Source organism: Cyprinus carpio, chromosome B14, assembly GCF_018340385.1.
Source record: "Cyprinus carpio isolate SPL01 chromosome B14, ASM1834038v1, whole genome shotgun sequence".
In the NCBI taxonomy this organism is placed as follows: domain Eukaryota; kingdom Metazoa; phylum Chordata; class Actinopteri; order Cypriniformes; family Cyprinidae; genus Cyprinus; species Cyprinus carpio.
The window spans coordinates 410638-429322 of record NC_056610.1 but is presented as its reverse complement, the minus strand read 5'-3'; the positions used below and the strand labels follow the sequence as shown (position 1 = coordinate 429322).

At 37.8% G+C, this 18685-nt stretch overlaps 2 protein-coding genes across 2 annotated transcripts; one reads left to right on the top strand and one right to left on the bottom strand.

Moving 5' to 3' along the window:
• Positions 1 to 4291: 4291 nt before the first annotated feature.
• Positions 4292 to 10298, top strand: LOC109052859. The gene is made up of 10 exons (XM_042737701.1): positions 4292 to 4558; positions 5779 to 6004; positions 6157 to 6232; positions 6520 to 6791; positions 6883 to 6978; positions 7151 to 7233; positions 7418 to 7477; positions 9545 to 9750; positions 9883 to 9976; positions 10142 to 10298. Exons 1-10 carry the CDS (start codon positions 4491 to 4493, stop codon positions 10296 to 10298), a joined length of 1338 nt encoding a protein of 445 aa, XP_042593635.1. The 5' UTR covers positions 4292 to 4490.
• A 2016-nt stretch (positions 10299 to 12314) lies between these two features.
• On the bottom strand, positions 12315 to 15644 carry LOC122139551. The gene is made up of 6 exons (XM_042737700.1): positions 15617 to 15644; positions 14707 to 14780; positions 14512 to 14603; positions 14320 to 14430; positions 13509 to 13785; positions 12315 to 13330 (listed from the first exon to the last, which is right to left on the bottom strand). The coding sequence occupies exons 1-6, from the start codon at positions 15642 to 15644 to the stop codon at positions 13139 to 13141; spliced, it is 774 nt and encodes a 257-aa protein (XP_042593634.1). The 3' UTR covers positions 12315 to 13138.
• Between the last annotated feature and the right edge of the window lie 3041 nt (positions 15645 to 18685).

The following is an 18685-nucleotide window of genomic DNA, read 5'->3' as shown; positions in this document are numbered from 1 at the left end:
CCTGAGTTTGATCAAACTTCATCGGATTGTTTGTTGTATGATGCCGATCGCATACATGTTACTATTAGGAGTCAAAGTTATACCGCCACCAACTGGCAGCAGGAAGTGTGTCATTTTCAAAATGCTTTGAATTCATCATCTTAATTTTACTTGATTTGCTTGAAACTGTCATCAGAATAATGAACAAACACGGCCGATGTTAAATCTGTTGTGGGTATATTGATACTTAAGGCGAATAGATATAAGTTCCATGCAAGGGTCAAACTTGAATATTCTGTTTCTGGTTGATGGTGAGGAATTAACATGCTCAGCATTACATGAAACTCAAAACACATCATCATTCAGTATTAATGCTAGCTAGAACAACTGGCAAAAATCACATAAAATTGTTGTTGTGAGGCTCTCACTCTAAGAGGTGGACCAGCCACCTTTGGTCAAAAGTGTGGGTCGGTTAGTTTTAGCTACCGACACCAAACTCCAGTACCATAAATTGTTCCTTATCAAGACGACAACTTTATTTCAGTCATCACTAGACACAACAGGAAGTCGTGTATTTGGTTTAAATGTGGGATTTTTGGAAAAATATGGCTGTGAATTAATGCATACTCCTGAGAGGCAAAATTTATAACTATACACACCAAACTTTTTTTCTACAATGAATGCCAAAACTTGGAGAAACTTCAATTGTGAATGGTTTGTGGATAGCTTGAACAACGTTTTGTCAGGTGGTGATCTTTTGCAAATGACAGTAAAAAGGAAATAATTAATTGTCTTTTGTATTTTTAAATAGTGCAGCTTCCAAACACTGTCAAAAACCTGTTTTTCATACAGAAAACAGTCATTTCTGAGGAATTATGCATAGTGTTCACGACTTTAACAACACTTCCCTGAAAAAAAAAAAAAAAAAAAAAAAACTGTCAGACATCTGATCTCACTCCGTCACTCTGCAGTGGCCACTCCTGATGGGAAGGAGTGTATGTGATTTGCTGAGACTTCCACTTGTCTGAGGAGAAATTGCGCCTCTACAGGAGCAATTCCCGGACTGAGAGGGAGGAGTCTCCCTTAGTTTCACTTTTAAATTGGTTAAAAAATATAAAGAAATTAAAACAATTTAATTTCACACTGACAAGCTAAACCAACATATCTTAGTATTACCGGGTGAGGGCTCATTAATAAATGATGTCTGGCCAGAGAACAGTGAGAAAGACGCAAGAGAGAAATCACCACTGCAATCAGCGTGTGCAGTCTCACAAAGCTCACAATAAAAGCATTTTTATAGTTTTAAGAGCTTTTTAAAATAAAATATTACCACGAATGCACACAATCCACCCATTAGAACACACTAAGAATCTATTAAATATTTGTAATAATTCAAAAAACTATTGGCCCCTTGCATAATGTTGTTCAGAAATGAAAGGCCACAATGCTAATGTTTTCCACACGATGGCGCCATAGGATAGCAAATACTTCAAGCTAAAGTGTGTTCTTGTTCAAAGGACTTGAAAAATGTTTCATTTATGTGCATAAAAAAAAAAAAAAAAAAAAAAAAAAAAATAAAATGCATATACATTCATTTTTTTCATGAACTTTTAATTAAAGCCAATATAGTAATTAGTGCAACCAAACTATCATTTCCTAAATACCATTACTTTTTTATCTTATTTTAATATATTGGACAACATATGTCTCACGTTATCACGCATTACTGAGAAAGTGGAGAAGGGACACTATATTGTTATCTATTTTCATGTTGTGCATATAAAATTTACTTGAAAAGAGGACACGTCAATTGTGTAAACTGCATCATCTACACAAAACATTGTGCTTTTGACCCCTTATGATCACACTTAAACCACTTGTTTCAGTTACCTTCCTGTGTGCTTTGGCCACAACTGTTCAATGACAGGAATGTGAAATAGCAAAACAGGGGACAAAATAAAAGGCAATGGACTTTATTTGCATCCAGGCTAGCCAACTGGTATTGACAGTAATGTTCCATAGCCCAAGGCTTTTATTAGAACAGAAAATTAGCAAGGGTGTCAACATAAATAGATTGTTAATCATATAATTTCACTTTCTTAATGAATATTGTTCTGTTGTGTGTGATTTCAAAGTATTGATGGTTCGGATTAACCCTTTAATTGCCGTATCCCTTAAAGACCTTGAGTGCCCAGAGGGGTTACTGTAAACTGCATGTGGCCCGCTGGGCAACATTTACCTGATGCCACTTTTTATTTTTTTTTCTTTTTAGGGTGGCTTTTTGCGCTGATGGCTTGAGCCCGCCATCGCTGCTTGCAGCTATATTTAGGCTCAAGGATGGTAGGCGCGAAGAGCCCTATTGTTTTCCTTAGGGATTTTTTTGTTTTTTTTTATTCTTCTAATTTTTTTCCCAAGGTTTCGGGGGCTTTTGGGGCCCTTAACATGCTCAAAAACTCTTGAAAATTGGCACACACCTTGGAATCTCGGGGCCGTTCAGAGGACTGATACACGGGCGTGGCACAGGGGCTCTACAAGCGCCCCCTGGATACTTTGAGGGCCATATACTCCATGCATACTTTGCACGTGTATACATATAAACTCGGGTACACATGTAGATCTCATCAAAGGCAAAACATACTTTTCGCACGCATGTCATAAGCTCCGCCCAAACAGGACGTTGGCTATTTAGGGTTTTGTGAAAAACCACATGCTCTGGAATTTGATATACTCCTCTGAGGAAAACTTCCACCCGGTTTGCCACAAAACTCGGTGAACATAATCCAAGACATTGGGGCTGGCTAAATTGTGAAGATATATTTTGATTCCTCGAAACGGTTTTGTCCTGTGGCGAGGCGTTGAAATTATTGGCGAGAAATGAGAAACAGGAAAGTCCTAATAACAATCAACATACACTACCTGAGTTTGATCAAACTGTATCTAGTTTGTTCGATGTATGATGCCGATCGCATATATGTGACTATTGGAGTCACAAGCTTGACAGCGCCACCAACTGGCAGCAGGAAGTGTGTCATTTTCAAAATGCTTTGAATTCAGCATCTTATTTTTACTCGATTTGCTTCAAACTTCATCAGAATAATGACAAAACACGGCACATGTAAATCTTTTGTGGGGATATTGATATCTAACTATAGTGTTGCCATTGGCAACGTGTCAAACTTGAATATTCTGTTCTGAGTGATTTTGAGGCAGAGTAACATGCTCAGAATTACATAAAACTCAAAAACATATCAGTATTAATGATAGCTACACTATTTGAGACTAAAAAAAGTTTTGAGAGAAAGTATTTTCTCACAGAACATAAAAAAAAATATAAATTTGAAATTTTTAAAAATTATTTCTTAGAAAAAAAATCTCTCTCAAAATACTTTGAAAAAAACTCTCAAATATATATTTTTTGCTATCAGTGTGAAAACATTTTCTCAAAAAAAAAAAAAAAAGTGTTTCTCTCGAAACGCTTTGCTCTCGATGCAATTTCTTGCTCTCGTGTCAGGATTTTGCTTTCACTGTGAGAATTGTGTCATGGGCGGGGCCATGTTCCTATTGGCCAGTCGGGTGAGCATCGTCTTGTCTTGGGAGTCGAACTGAATCATTACACCATTGTTCGGTTCACTCTGGCTTATGGCTAGTTTAGTTGAGCACAGACACTCCAATGTTTGGGTTAGATGATGACACACAGCTGGCTGAGCAAGTTCAGTATCACTGAAGATTAAACATTAAAAAATAGCACTCATATTCATGGATGAATGTGTATTATATTATTTGCTTGCTAATCGGCCATCTTGCTAGGTTAACTTGCAAACTCACCTGGTTTATACTATTTTTAAATCAAATGCCAAATGAATGTTTTGATTTAGATAGTTTCACGCCTTATTTAGTGAGTAGTGAGCTAGTTTCTACCTTTGCACTTGCTAGCCTCAAAGCACCTGAAGAGCAACTGCTTGTTCATACAACCTCCTGTACAACTTTCCACTAACGTTAGTACTAGCAACCCTATAGCTAGCTAACGTTAGACAGTGATTGATATACCTTTTGAAAGTTTCCCACCTAGTTTTGTTTAAAATAGTATTTGTATGGTTGTTGCACTACACGTTTAGCTACACTGCATGTGTAGCTTGCAAACTCAGCTACACGGGGCTTATTCTAAATATTTTTTACCATCTAGCCGAGGTCTAGAGCTGACAAGGTAAATAGCAGGTCTAGGACTAACTCTTACATTAGCAACCCACAAATATGTTTGTGCCTGTACTGTCGTGGTAATTATTTTTTCTTTTAAATCCCAGCATGGAAACCGACCACAGGTAAGCCATTGAAAATGATTTTTAGTTAAGTACATTGGAGCAAGATAGTTATTTTAAATATGTTTGTACATCTAAACTAAAATCCCTTTCCAGTTAAATACAGCTGAGACACAGGAGAGGGCACGGCAGCTACTTGCCCTGATTTCATCAGTAATTCTTCCACAAGAACAGCGACAGGGCAGCCAGTGTGAAATGGCCAATTCCTCCAGGCCCACAGGAAGTCAGATTGAGCGCAGCTCCGTCCAGTATGAAATGGCCAGGTAGAGGTCTGACAGACACAGACCTGACATCAGACATTTTGTTGGTTCTAGAACCAATTAGTTAATCTGACACCATAGATTTAGAACAATAATTGTTATTATTAGAACACTAAATCTATGGTTTTTCATTAACTTATTGGTTCTAGTACCATTGAGAAACCAGTCCAGATGACATAATCTGGACTGGTTTTGGCGTGGGAAAATGTAACATTTTCTAGGCAATGGTTACACTGACGACGATTATACAAAGCCTACACAAATAATTTAAACATTCAGTCCAAATAGCCTTATGCCAAAATTATACTAACCACCCTCAGAAGTGGCTGCCTAATATGCCTTTCCCCTGTGTGCTACTGCCATATGCAGTATCTGGCCAGACTGGGAATTTAACCCTTATCTCCAGTGGAAAGTTGCATCAGAAGCCTGATGATTATTTTGCTACACCACCTCAGACCCCAAACCCTTGTATTGTTTGATTTGGGAGGCAAAGCTAGAATAGTCTGGCTACACAAGACTTTTAACTCTTTCACCGCCATTGACGAGTTATCTCGTCAATTATGAGTAAATATTTACCTGATAAAGACCCTTTTCTGACAAGTTTAAATGGTAAGCTGTAATAAATTTTAAGTGGATAAAAGTAACCGCTTTTATCTGCTAGATGGTGCTCTTACCCAATTTATAAATAACTGAAGCAAAAAAAACGATTTGATTAAAGGTTGTAACAGTGATTTCAGGCCCAAACATAAATGATCACATTCATCTAATCTTTCATAACAATCCGCTAGCTCCGCAGACAGGGGGTCAGTGATTGGTTGGAACACTATTTATTTTGGTTTTGAGTGGTTGGTGAAACCAATTGTTTTGTTTAGATGAATGTGATCATTTCATCAGCTTTTTGCTTAAAATTTTGTATTTTTGAATAAAAATAGCCATTTTAAGAGAGGTTATATATATATATATATTCATATATATATATATATATATATATATATATATATATATAGAGGATGAAATGTTTTTTTTTTCCCATTTTGTTTGTTTGTTTATTGTTTGTTTGATATCAGAGGGTCTGTTCTTTCATTTGATATATTTGTATGTTGGCAATTTTTTTTAAACGCTGGCGGCAAAAGCGCTAAGCTGTAGGTGGTTAAGTCAGTTTTTATTGTTTTTTTTTAGTAATGTCTGAAGTACCTTTAATCATTGTTTTTTCAATTATACAGGTCCTTCCCTGGATTGTTCCAGAATGGTAGAAAACGGCCATCAACCAGTGTATCATGCCGCTTCGCATCAATGAGTAACAAAAAATGGAAACCTTTTTATTTGAGCATTTTTCTACTTTCGTCCAATGACGAACTGACTCCACTTCCATCAGATGAACTGGCCTTCATGCAGGCTGGATTGGGAAAGAGGACGGTTTCTCTTGACCGTGATCTAACGCATGTAGAGGTATGCAGAAGTGATCACATTGTAGTTGTGTAGTAGTAAATATCATTTTTGTCCCTTTAATGTGGACACTGTGTTCAGGGTGACATTGAAAATGTCCTCACTGTTTAACTAAATTCAGTCGCTGTCTAAATAATATTTTATTTATTATGTAGTTGTCAAGGCTATTGCAGGCCACCTACCCAAAAATGGTGGAGCTGCAGGACCGGTGGCTGCTTTACAAAGCAGGAGGTAATGTAAAAATACTTAAATTGACACTTCATTTATGAAAAATAGGTAATGCAACAGAGAATGGTAACATACATCTGGGTCCTCAACTCCCTTATTACCTTTCCTTCACCTCATCACTAGCTAATGTGTGGTGAGCGTTCATCCAGGTGGGAGCTACACATTGGTTGTGATGTGCCACCCCCCTCGTCTTGAGCACCTCAAACTTCTTATTGATGGAACACTATATAAATGCTATATTATTTGTTATTCCACATATCCATTTTTTCAATCATGTTTAATTTTACCAGGTGGAAATGGGAGGAGAAAAATGTCCGCAATCCCCTTGGAGGCTGAGGGCTACACTGGTGCGATGCTCCGGAAAGTTTCAGGTGGTGGGAAAGGCACTCTTTACATAGTGCCTCTTCAGGATGAGCTGGATCTCTCACCACTCCCAGCAAACGCTCCAGAGTTTGCTTTGATGCCCAAGGCCAGCTGCAAGCACTGTTTTGCAGAGATGCCTCTCCAAATGTTGGCTCTACATGACCGTAAATGTGCTAGCCACACCAGCCCAGACTTGGAGGTGAACTTTTTTTCTAGAATTTGGGATATTAAATGTCTAAAATTAACTGTGTATGGATATCTTAAACTTGAAATGTGCTTTAATCTTATAGATTATCTCTGATGACGACGATGATGTCCAATTTCCTGAAGTTTTGCAAACTCCAGTGCCAGTGCAGACGACTAAAGAGGACCACTGCCCTCAGCAGGTGGAGTAACTGTTACATATCTAACCCTTTTTGAAAAGTTGTCTCCTATGTAGGAGATGTTAATGCCTTGTATTTATTCCTTTTGTTTGTACTGAACTGTCCTGTGATTGTAAGTCGCAAGACACTAGAATTTCTTCACAGAGATAAATACAGTGTCTCTCTGTCCATTCAGAAAGGGGATGTCCAGTGTCCTATATGTGGCATATCCTTCCCAGTCCTGCTTATCGAGGAACATGCTAGCCATTGTGGCCAAAGGTAATGGTTACCTATTTCTTCAAGCTCTGTCTTCTTCTGCGGGGAGAGGGGTGGGGGTGTCTTGCTGTGTGCACTCAGGATGTTGTATGTATTGCTTTAATTATTTTATTATTTTTGTTGAATGATATGGGGATAGCTGATATGGACTGGATTTGTAAATACATTAATGCCTTTATTCTTATAGAACTGAGGACACAACCTCACCTGAGAGGGAACTCCATACTGAGACAGATGATATCTCATGGTAAGTCTGAGTTTTTATTCATGTAGCTTGTAAGGGATTGTTCACTCCAAAATGAAAATGCACCCATTATCTAGACACCCTTGTGCGAATGGAACTGCCTTAACCTGCCTTTCCATGGACACAATGTAAGGGAAACAGGTCAATTTAGCTCAAAGGGAATCATTTAAGATTTTAAAGGGAATTTGAACAGAATCACTGGTAATTAGCATAGTAACAAGATCGGCAGTTTAAGACATTAACTTGTAATTAACATTAAATCTGCACTGGCTATTAATATCCAAACTATAGTGAAAACACTATTAATTAGCAAAGTAGCAAGATCGGCAGTTTAAGACATTAACTTGTAAGCACAAAACACAAGATACTTCTCTTTTCAATATGAATAAGGCTTTATTAGATAAATCTAAGACATATAAACTAATCTAACACATAAGCACACGCACTCACACATTCACACAAGTTGCAGGAAGATAGAAAGTTAGGAAAGAATGAGTTTAAAAGAATGAAAATGTGAAATCCCAAGTTTACAGCAATACGTGAAATTGCATAGACATGAACAACCATCAATCACTTAATTAACCCTCGCATTGAGTTCCTCAATGAGGTTAAAATTATATTAGATACACCAGTACAGATGAGAGTCTGGAGGTACGTTACTTGCGTTGCCTGTGTAAAGGGGTTCCCTTTGTTGTCATGAAAAGGGGGTTTCCCGAGGTTGCTGATTGGCTGGAAGTTCAGTAGTCGTTGAAGTGACGTCTTGGGAAGCCCGTGGTTGGGCGTCGTCTGACGATGCGGAGTTGTGGGCTGGATGAAGTTGAACGGGCACTCGAGGTCAGACTCGGAGACACTGCGTTACAAAACTTAACTCAGAACACGAAACTCTCAAACGGAAAAGAAAAGAAACTAAAGTAAAAGAATAGAAGTAAAGTTTGACGAGACTAGGTGGTGTTTCTTCTCATCGTGGCTAAGTAGCAGCAGGCGTGCAGGCCGAAGCACGCTGGAACGGCGCTCGAAGAACGCTAAAAGTGATGACAAAGCATGACTAAAATAAACATCTGAAATGCCAAAGCTAAAAAGCAAAAGCAAAAAGCAGGCTAAAAGCAAAATTTGATGGTGTCCTGAGTATTTAAACTGGCATTTTGGCCACACCTCAAATGTTGTCTTGACCAATTAGATATTGTCTTTGCTCGGGGTGTTGCGATGTTTGTCCTACCCATTCATAAATCATATGTTATCTTATCAATCATGTGGTCCGAATTTCCCCGCTCTTGCAGGGTATAATTTTGGACATGATTCCTATGATAAGAATATGATACATTTGACAAATAACTGATGGTCAGAAACGTTTCAAGCAAGAAGATTCGAACACACACATACTAAACATGAATATGAATACTTAAACTATTCAATAGTTATTAAAAAGACACACAATAAGTGATTAGAAACATGATTTCATAAATGAATATGGAGTTAAGCAATGGACTGATATTCCTTTAGAAGTCTTTTTGTGTTCATCTTGGTGCAACTACATCTATAAACGACAGTTCCTGTGCCATTCTCTGACATAAGGATGTTCTGTGTGGAGACCAGAGGTTAAAAGGTCCCCTTAGGAATTTCAGTCTGGTTCTGCTAGGTGGGGGAAGTCAATCCAACGATCTTGTTTACTCTCATGGGTTTACATGTGATGGTCAGGCTGTGCATCTCTTTGACCATCAATCTTCATTACTTGTCCCAAATTTGACAATCTCTTCTCTGAATTGAAATTGTCAATAATTGTTCTAATGGTGTTAATGTTGAAAGCTGTTCTGTGAAACAGTTGGTCGGTTATCTTGCTTCAGACTGTGGTGCTAGGAGTTGATTTACAACATCCTGTTGCCTTTCCAATAAATAACTCTAAACATGCAAAAACCAAAATTATTGGTATATCCCCTTCCTCTAAAATATTTCAAGTAAATATTTTATTTGGGTGCCTAGATAATGGTTGAATTTTAATTTTGGTGAGACCTCTACCTTACTGTATTTGTATACAATGAGAGGGTTATTCAGATGTGGTATTTTTTTAAACAGTGAGGAAGATGTGATCATGTGGCTCAAATCAAAAGTGGATACCAGCAAGACCTTTGAGCTCTGTGTGTCTCGAGATAATATGTTTGAAAGAGGTCTGAAGTTATGGAAGCGCAACAAAAAGGCTACACCAATTAATCCCTTGCGGATCAAATTCCTTGGAGAGGTGGGGATTGATACAGGGGCCCTTAGAAAAGAGTTTCTGACCAGTGAGTAGTGGCCATTCATTAGTTACTTTTAAAAAGGGAAATGCATTTAAAAACAAATTTGATGATATTATACAGTATAACATTTGTGGTGTCTTGTCTAATGATTTTAATTGTTTTGTTGTTGATTCTAAGCAATGGTATCTGGGATTGAGCAACGCCTTTTTGAAGGTGTGAAGTCCAAAATGCCCAACTATTCTGTGAATGACTTTGATGAAGAGCTCTTCAGGTAGGTGATTTGCAGTGATGGGATTTGATGGAAGGGAGGGGGGGCAATCAGTTATACATTGTTTTTTTCATGAATTTGTAGCCTTTGTTAAAATCTTTAGCCTAGTGATTAAAAAGCTGGAAGTTATTTGTCTTTCTGTATTAACTCCCATGTTCTCTTTTATAGGATTGCAGGTGAAATCTTTGCTACAAGCATTGCCCAAGGTGGACCTGCACCACGTTTCCTCCAGCGGTGGTGCTACAACTTTCTAGTATCTGGCAAGCTCTCATTGGATCAAGTCCTGGACCCGAGCTTATCACCGCTAATAACAACAGTGTTTTAAATTTTAGGACTGACTGGATTATAAAAAATTTTAATATTTTATTATAAAATTAAAGTCCACCAAACTATCCTCGATACTGATATTACAGTTGAATCAGCTCTTTGTAAACTCTTTTTAAAAATTTTTTTCAAAATTTCGTACAAGACTGAAAAAACACCCGACATGACTGACTACATTGCAGACATTATGGATTGTGGCTATACTGGCAAGATCGACATGCAACACAAAGGGAACATTCTAAGGTAGGCGCACTGTAAAGAATACTAAAGAATGGATATAACTGTCTGGCAAAGGGAAGGTTTGCTTGCCCTTGGAGATTAATAATTTTTGATTTCTTTGTATTCAGAGCAATCAGTCTGCATGTCATGAAAAAAAGAATGCCCATGCTTCAGCAACTCCGTGAGGGCTTGGACATCTACGGCTTCTCCCAAGTGATGCAGGCAAAGACGGAAGAGTGCCGCAGTCTGTTCGTCGCCGGAGACGACGAGTCGGTATGCTGTCCAATAGTGTTCTATAGCATAGTTGTAGGTCATGGTATTTCCTTCATGAAAAACTGCATTCCTTCCTCAGGTAAAATTAACGAAAGACAAGAAAGTTGCTCATTAGAGTCACGGGGAGGTATCCAAGGTGAATAAGAAAAAGGCGGCTTAAAAGCCGACATCAGGCTGAAACATGTTGATGATTTGATGATGTAAGCCACATGAAATTAAAGCGTTATACACTTTCTTGAAGAGCTGCCTTGGACCATCTCTTTATTATACCATGGTATGTCCTTTCTTCCTTCTGCTGCTTCTTCAGGTACTTTTAGAAGAATGTAAAGAGTTTCATTATGTTTTGATCGTAGGTGGACTCTCATTACATCACTTCCCATCTGCCGCCAGAGATGATCGAAAGGGGCTGCAACAAGCACCACAAAGAGACCCAGATCCTTGAACACTTTCAAGACTTCCTGCACAAACTGGAAGGTATGTCTACAACTAGTCATTGAAAGTGTTGATTGTGATTTTAAGATTTTCACTCTAGGGGTCTGCAGTGGTGTGGTGATCTAAGTATCAGGTGTCTGATGCAGCTGCCCACCAGAGACCAGGATTCAATTCCCGGTCCCGCCACATTTCAAATATGTCCGGATTCCATAGGGTGGTCATATTTGGGCCGCCACTCCAGACATTGTTTTGTTTAATTTTGGCATGAGTGTTTGTGACTCCACAGCAACCCAGTCTGGTGTTTTAGTTACGGTGTTAAAATGCTTTAATGAGCATTACATCATATGTAAGCCTATATACTCACTTGAGGTATTTTTCTAGTTGCTGAACCAGATGCCACGTCTGAAGACATCACAACTGTACCCTCAGTGATGCAGTGGATTATGGGTCAAGCCCACAGACATCTTCTTCTTTCTGATCGCCAGAACTTCAAGATCACAGTGAAGTTTGACCATGACTGTCACAAGATGCCTAACCACACAATCTGTTATCCAACAGTTAGCGCTTGCACAGACACCATAACATTCCCTGTTGCACACATGTCAGACTATGGGTCTTTCAAAAACGTCATGACAACAGCCATTAAATACGGTGTAGGATTTGATAGAGCATGATGCATTGTGTTTCATGTGTATAAGCCCACATGTTATATCCTCGAATATGTCCGGATTCCACAGGGGAGTTGTGAACTTGCATAGCATGGTCTTAACATACTGTTCGGGGTAAAATTTGACCAATTTTAACATTTGTGAGGGTTAAAGGTTGTATCAGTGATTTCAGGCCCAAACATAAATGATCACATTCATCTAATCTTTCCTAACGATCCGCTAGCTGCCCGCCCCATAAGCATGCCGTCAAAAAAACGCGTCTCTGTAGGCAGCCTAGGCTCTGAGATCTGCACACAAAAACAATTGGTTTCACCAACCACTCAAAACCAAAACAAATAGTGTTCCAACCAATCACCGACAGGGGTGTGTGTTGTGAGGTTTTCGCGTGCAGCTGTCATAGGCAGCCGTGCACGAGCGCGCGTGCATGTGTGCAGATCTCAGAGCCTAGGCTTCCTACAGAGACGCATTTTTTTGACGGCATGCTTATGGGGCGGGCAGCTAGCGGATCGTTAGGAAAGATTAGATGAATGTGATCATTTATGTTTGGGCCTGAAATCACTGATACAACCTATAATCTATTGTGTTTTTAGTTGTCATATTGTAAGACACCCACGTTGCTTTTTGTTTAAAATTTCATTCACAAGAGAAATTAATTAACGAGAAAAAATTGTGACATCAGCAAACCTTGAGGATTTTTTGGAAATCTGTTCTTGGTGATTTACAGTTTAATGTATTGTTCCAGATATGCTTCTGTTCGATTGGGAAGTATTTTATTATTCCTAGACTTATGGTCTTTTGATAGATTTTAAAGATCATTATAGTTGATGCTACTGTGTGAGTGAGGTTCGAGTAATGTAGTTGACTTGAAGTTATGCCAGCACATTTTCTGTTCTCGTGCAAGGCTGTCCTCTGACATTCATGTAAAAGGACATTTTCTGTTTTCAAGGACTATAAACCACAATGTTACTACACATATTTGCCTTTTGTCTGCAAAACCATACATATCTTTGTTTCTAATAGAGAAAATGGATAAATATGTATAATAAACTGTTTGGACCACTGGCCATCATTGGGTTTTCTGGAGGGAAGGGTTCCATCAAATAGATATGATTGATTTATTGAATTTAAGTGTCATGCTTCAAAAAGCCCAGCCCATATGGGCTTACAAGAAACTCCAAAGAGGTCAAATACAGAGTTCAATATTACAAAACAAACAAATGCTATGTTTTGTAAACTGCTTATCCAGCTCTCACATAAGGAATGAGACCAATTGAAGAGCATGCATATAGATATCCCGCCCAAGAGAAGAGGACTCTGCAGTGGGGTTAATATCTTGTAAGGCAGCAAGAGCCTCAGCTGACAAGGGGCATGCAGTTTCTGGTACTATGGCTCCATGTTCTGGATCAGCACCACAAGCTTCCTGGTCATGCAAGTATTCCATCTGTAATAGAAAATAGAAAGTCAAACAAAATACTATTATAACAATTGTCTTCTAACGTACTGTGAGATGGAATATTCATGCTATGTTAGGTCGTAGTTATCTAGATACTTCATGTACATATAACCCGCTTTAAAAACTAATGAACTGCACACTGCATGCTGCAATGTCTGGGACAAACCTCAGACAGATCTGGCTCTTGCACCGGTACTTGCATCCTCCCAATTCTCCTAAGCTGATTAGGGGTCGGGTTTGCCTCGGTCCTCAAGGGGTGACAATTCCATGTCTCTACAAAGTTTTGAAGGTCTGCTTGTAGACGTGGAATGAAAACATACCCAAGACAGAAGAGGTGAACAGCATTTGAAAGGTCTACAAACCCCTCTTCCTCCAAGGTGTGAAGCATGTTGTAGTACTGAGATGTTACAGCGTTCCACACATCTCTCCATAGTCGTTCCACTCTGCAAATAAGTTACATGGTAAAGTGGTCAGTTGCATTGAGAAAAAAAAACACTATGTACAAAATTATATTAGTCTGGCTACAAAAGTTAGAATCCAATTGACTGACGGTTGGTCTAGTGTAAGGGAAAGCGTCTTTTCCACTCAAAATTTTAATAGACTAATCAGCGCCATGAATTGTAATGATTAGCCAATCGACACCAAGGGCAGAAGTAATGCTTTTGTCAAAACGGTAGTCTGGCCTAGTATCAGCTGTGGTGCCTGTGGCTTCTTGTCTATTCCGCTAGATACCAGTCTACTACAGGCAATACCTCAAACGATATCTGTAGAGCAGTTCATCATGCCTAAAAATAACAGACAAGGCTCCCCCCAGGATGTATATGTAATACCCCATTAGTTTGGGGGACTTGCAATCAGGTTACTATCGGGTGTCAAGCATAATCAAGCTAATTGTTGGGATGGATGTAGCTAACTGTAGGTAGGATGCAATGTAAACCCTGGATTGAGAGGAAAGTAATAACATAGACCATCTTCACCTTTGGTTGTGCACACTTTTCCCAGCTATAAAGCTGCCACGACCTGTTCCTCGCACAGTGAACATGGATCTTGCTATCTCCACATTTTCTACGCCTTGGTCACCGCGTACTCTGAATGAAAAAGAGCACTGTGAGATTAATTTGAAAACAATACTATTTGAAACTGGAAGGAGGGAGAAAGTCCTTACTTACCTTGATGGCCATCCATGTTTCTGCACACTCTCCACGAAAAACCTCAAACCAGTCTCTGCCTTATTATTCCCAGCCGCATTGAGGTACAAAACCTGATTGAGGATAGGAATTGAAAATGTTAGATTCCAAGCAAAACTAAAAATGTAAACAACATGTAAACCAGTAGTTCAATTTAAAAATGGTAGTCAACTGTACCTTCCGAGAAAAGCCATCGATACCTCCGAACACCACTATGTTGTACCTTAAAATTATCAGATTGGATATTATCTCTGTGACAGGCAACCACTGATAAGAAATGTGCAATTTTCTAATATCCACCGTAATATGCTATTTGAACATCACCCCATCCAACACATCATAAACCTAACTAAAGTGTTTCCCATCCATAGACCAATGTGTGGCGCAGCGCCACAGAATCAACATCAAGGGCCACAAATTGATTCCGCTTTTTTCCCCCAACGCAATTTTGTTACGTTCATTCATATCGGTGAGTAATTCTCAGCAGGAAACTTAAAAGACAGGTCTTCCTGCAACATAAAGTCCAGGTATTCGTATGAGCAAACTAATTCTACTGGCCTGCCCTGTAATGTATGGAGTTGGGCTGAGGAATGAAACCAGGCAGGGTTCTGGTAAAAATGTTTTTAGTTGTCTTCTCTTAAATAACTTACTTTAAAGAATTAAGATTGAGCTGAGTAATTTCAAATGCTTCTTGTAGCTTTAAAATTGTCTCAGCAGGTGACTGAAGAAAAATAGATAAGCATACAGGTGTATATGTAACGTGGCAGCTTCAGAAAGTATGTGTTTGAATGCCGTCTGCTGCACACACTCTGACCCTGATGACAGACTCCACTGACTGCCACGACACCATGACACTCAGCTCGGACCGCGACACAAACAAACTTGTCCGAGCTCAGAACAGCTTTACTCAGGAGCCAAAGTTGATTTGGTGACACTGTTACTGCACAGATGCAGCAGAGCTGCGAGATCCAGTGAGAAGCGTCTGAATTCACCGCACCATGATAAGATTACTGCGAGATTTAGTGAGAATCATTTACTAACAGCAAAGAAACCTCTGTTATAAACAGCGCTGACATACGTCACAAACCAGAAGCGATGACGCTAGCTGTAACCATGGTGATGTGCTAGAAATATTTCAGGGTTTGTACAACCTTTTGTAAGACAAATTCAAACACTTTTTAATGACTTTCAAGCATTTCTCACAACTATTTCCAGCACTTTAAAGCTCTAAGATGATCCAGTTTGAATTTTGTTTTTAATGGGATGAACAAAATATAGCCTACTTTGTGGTAAACAAAAAATACATCAAATCACACTAAGTAGCACTTATTGGCTTATTAGTCATTCATTTCTACCCTTTCTCTATATTTTAAATTATAATATCACTATTATAAAATATCAAATCATCAAAAAATCAGACTTTGTCAGAATTTTACACTTCTTATGAATAAAAATCAAAAAAATCCAAAATTTTCCTCTAAATAACACACAATTGCTGAATCACTGAAGTTGGTCAGATCCATATGCGAGGAAAATAATGGTACATTTAATAAGAGTGGAAGATATATATTTTCTGTATATAAAAAGTAGATTTCGCACCTGTTACTGTTAATAAATATACATTTTGTATTCATCTTAACTCAAGCTTAGTGCTTTACTGTCAAATCTGTATAAACAATAAACAAAAGATCTCAAAACAAAAAAATAACATAAAATATTATTAGTATCTGCACTTATTAATGCAAAACAATAGTAATTTAATGATTAAATGATCTAAATGGTCATCTGTAGAACTCAGTGGTGCTTCTGCTCTCAAATGTTATTAATTGTTGTTAATTACAAAGGGGCAAACATGAGTGTAACATTAAACACAAGCCAAAAAACAAAAACAAAGAGCAGATTAAATAAAGCAGAGACAGATATAAATACTATAACTAGCATAAATATTAAATTAATTATAGCTTCTGCAAGCATTTTTCTCTTTTTTGCACTAGGTGCAGTTCAGTAATGTTCAACACTATTTAGGGCAGATGGGGTGATAGTGTGCACACTGGTGTGATGAGTGGGATGTTTAGTGCACTAGGTGCAGTAATGATTGTATAAAGTCATTGTTAAGGAGTGTGTGATGAATGTTCCTCGTGGAATAAAGACGTCAGCAGCAGTAATAACTCATTATATTGGTTTCTTGTCTGGTTATTGAATAACACAACTGGGATGCAGGGTTTGATTAATGAGGATATTAAAACTAAATGCGTTTACTAAAAATCAATAATGTTGTTTTGAAAGTGTTTTGCTTTTTTTGTTTGTTTGTTTTGTATTTTCTGCCATCTTAATTATTTCAGATAACTCCACACATAATATAAAGCAAATATAACGAAATAGAAAGTATTTCTTTCCAGCAGGGCGCAACTTTATTAACTCTGTCCTGCTGTGGCATGTTTAAACAGTATTAGAATTGAAATAATTTTGACCAAAGTCTTTTCTGTAATGTACATGTATAGGCCTGTTTACACTTTAATGCCTTTACTGATCAGATATTTGTTAAATTTGTTCCATTTACAATTAGCCACATAAATGTGTCTCAGCAAAAAGAATATAAACACATCTTCACTTCCTGATCTGTTTGCAAACTCAACAGAGTTCATGTCACTGAAAGCAGCAGATTGACTGTGAGCTGTATTTTATTGATCATCAGCTCATTTCAACATCAGAGACACAACAGGAGAGAAAGTGTCTTCAGCACTGAGAGAGAATTCAGTCTCGTTTCTTTCAGTGAAGATGACTGTCGTTGTGTTTGGAATTGAGGCACCATCATTTCAGAAGTGAGGGGGACAGAAATTATATATATATATATATATATATATATATATATATGGGCTGGTAAGCAATTAAGATTTATTAATTAAATGATATGGTGATTAATTAATCTAATTAATCGCACATCACATTTGGAGAAATTACTTTGAAAAGATAATTTAAAGTCATTGTCATGTAAAGCATCAAACAGAGATTACAAAAAGTATGTTCAGCAAGAAATATTTTGTTTGATCAAATTTATCACACACAGTCTTTTGGACCATGTGAGTAAATGATGACAGAATTGTCATTTTGGTTGGGTGAACTATAATTTTATTTTCTTAATTTTATTACTATTACTATGAAAATATGAAATTATTTCTTTAATGAAATTATACTCTAAATAATGAACTAAAACTGCCAGTAGGTGGTGGTAATGTCTTAGTGATTAAGTCATGGAGTCATTTATTCATTCATTTGATTGGTTCAAATGGCTGATTCATTCAGGAGTTAAGTAAAGGGTTCTTTATGAATGGTTCATAAAAACAACAGACCAGACCGATCAGTGTGTGATCATCACCATCAGACCGATCAGTGTGTGACGTCAAAGAACCGATCGGTCTGTGCAGCGCCACTTCAAAGCTAATGCATGCGTCAATGGTTCAACCATCAGTCTATGGGTTCAACGCGCGCACCAAACGTTCCAAACGTGGAAAAGAAATTCATTCAAAACTCGGGGGATTAAGAAATGAAATGCCGCTGTGGGTTGGCAAAATTTAGTAAAACATTCAACACTGTGTCTAAAATAACACAATATTAACTTCTTAATGAACTTTTGTATTAGATGAGGATCACATTTGCACTCGTGTGATATTTCTTAACTATGTGATGTAAATATGAGACAAAATTTCAAACAGGGGCATTTTGCCCCATATCTTGAATTTTAGGAAAATTATCTAGACTCCATCATGCAGTAAGTTGTTGCTCTGCCTCATATTAGTCATCAATCGACTGTATGAAATGGCAGATGATCCACATAGGCCTGGGGAGGGGCAAGTGTGTCTAATGCGTTAATAATTCAAATAATATATATACACCCATAAAAAAAATTAAAGGAACACTTTGAAAACACATCAGATCATATATATATATATATATATATATATATATGTGTGTGTGTGTGTGTGTGTGTGTACTTATACAAATACTTATACACTCTCCCTGTCTATATTATTATAACTTGTAGAATAAAATTAAAAAATATTATAAAAGTTAAATTCCTATTAGTAATTCAACGTTGCCATGTTTCTCTATTCACACAACAGCGAGTGAGTGCATTTATACAGCGACCACAATCATA

Coding starts and splice junctions, on each gene's coding strand:
- LOC109052859 (XM_042737701.1), top strand. CDS start 4,491: ATGGCCAATTCCTCCAGGCCCACAGGAAGTCAGATTGAGCGCAGCTCC. Junction 6,233..6,519: donor GCTGCTTTACAAAGCAGGAG/GTAATGTAAAAA, acceptor TAATTTTACCAG/GTGGAAATGGGAGGAGAAAA. Junction 9,751..9,882: donor TAGAAAAGAGTTTCTGACCA/GTGAGTAGTGGC, acceptor GTTGATTCTAAG/CAATGGTATCTGGGATTGAG.
- LOC122139551 (XM_042737700.1), bottom strand. CDS start 15,644: ATGGTTACAGCTAGCGTCATCGCTTCTG. Junction 14,604..14,706: donor TCGATGGCTTTTCTCGGAAG/GTACAGTTGACT, acceptor ATCCTCAATCAG/GTTTTGTACCTCAATGCGGC. Junction 13,786..14,319: donor AAAAGTGTGCACAACCAAAG/GTGAAGATGGTC, acceptor ACTTATTTGCAG/AGTGGAACGACTATGGAGAG.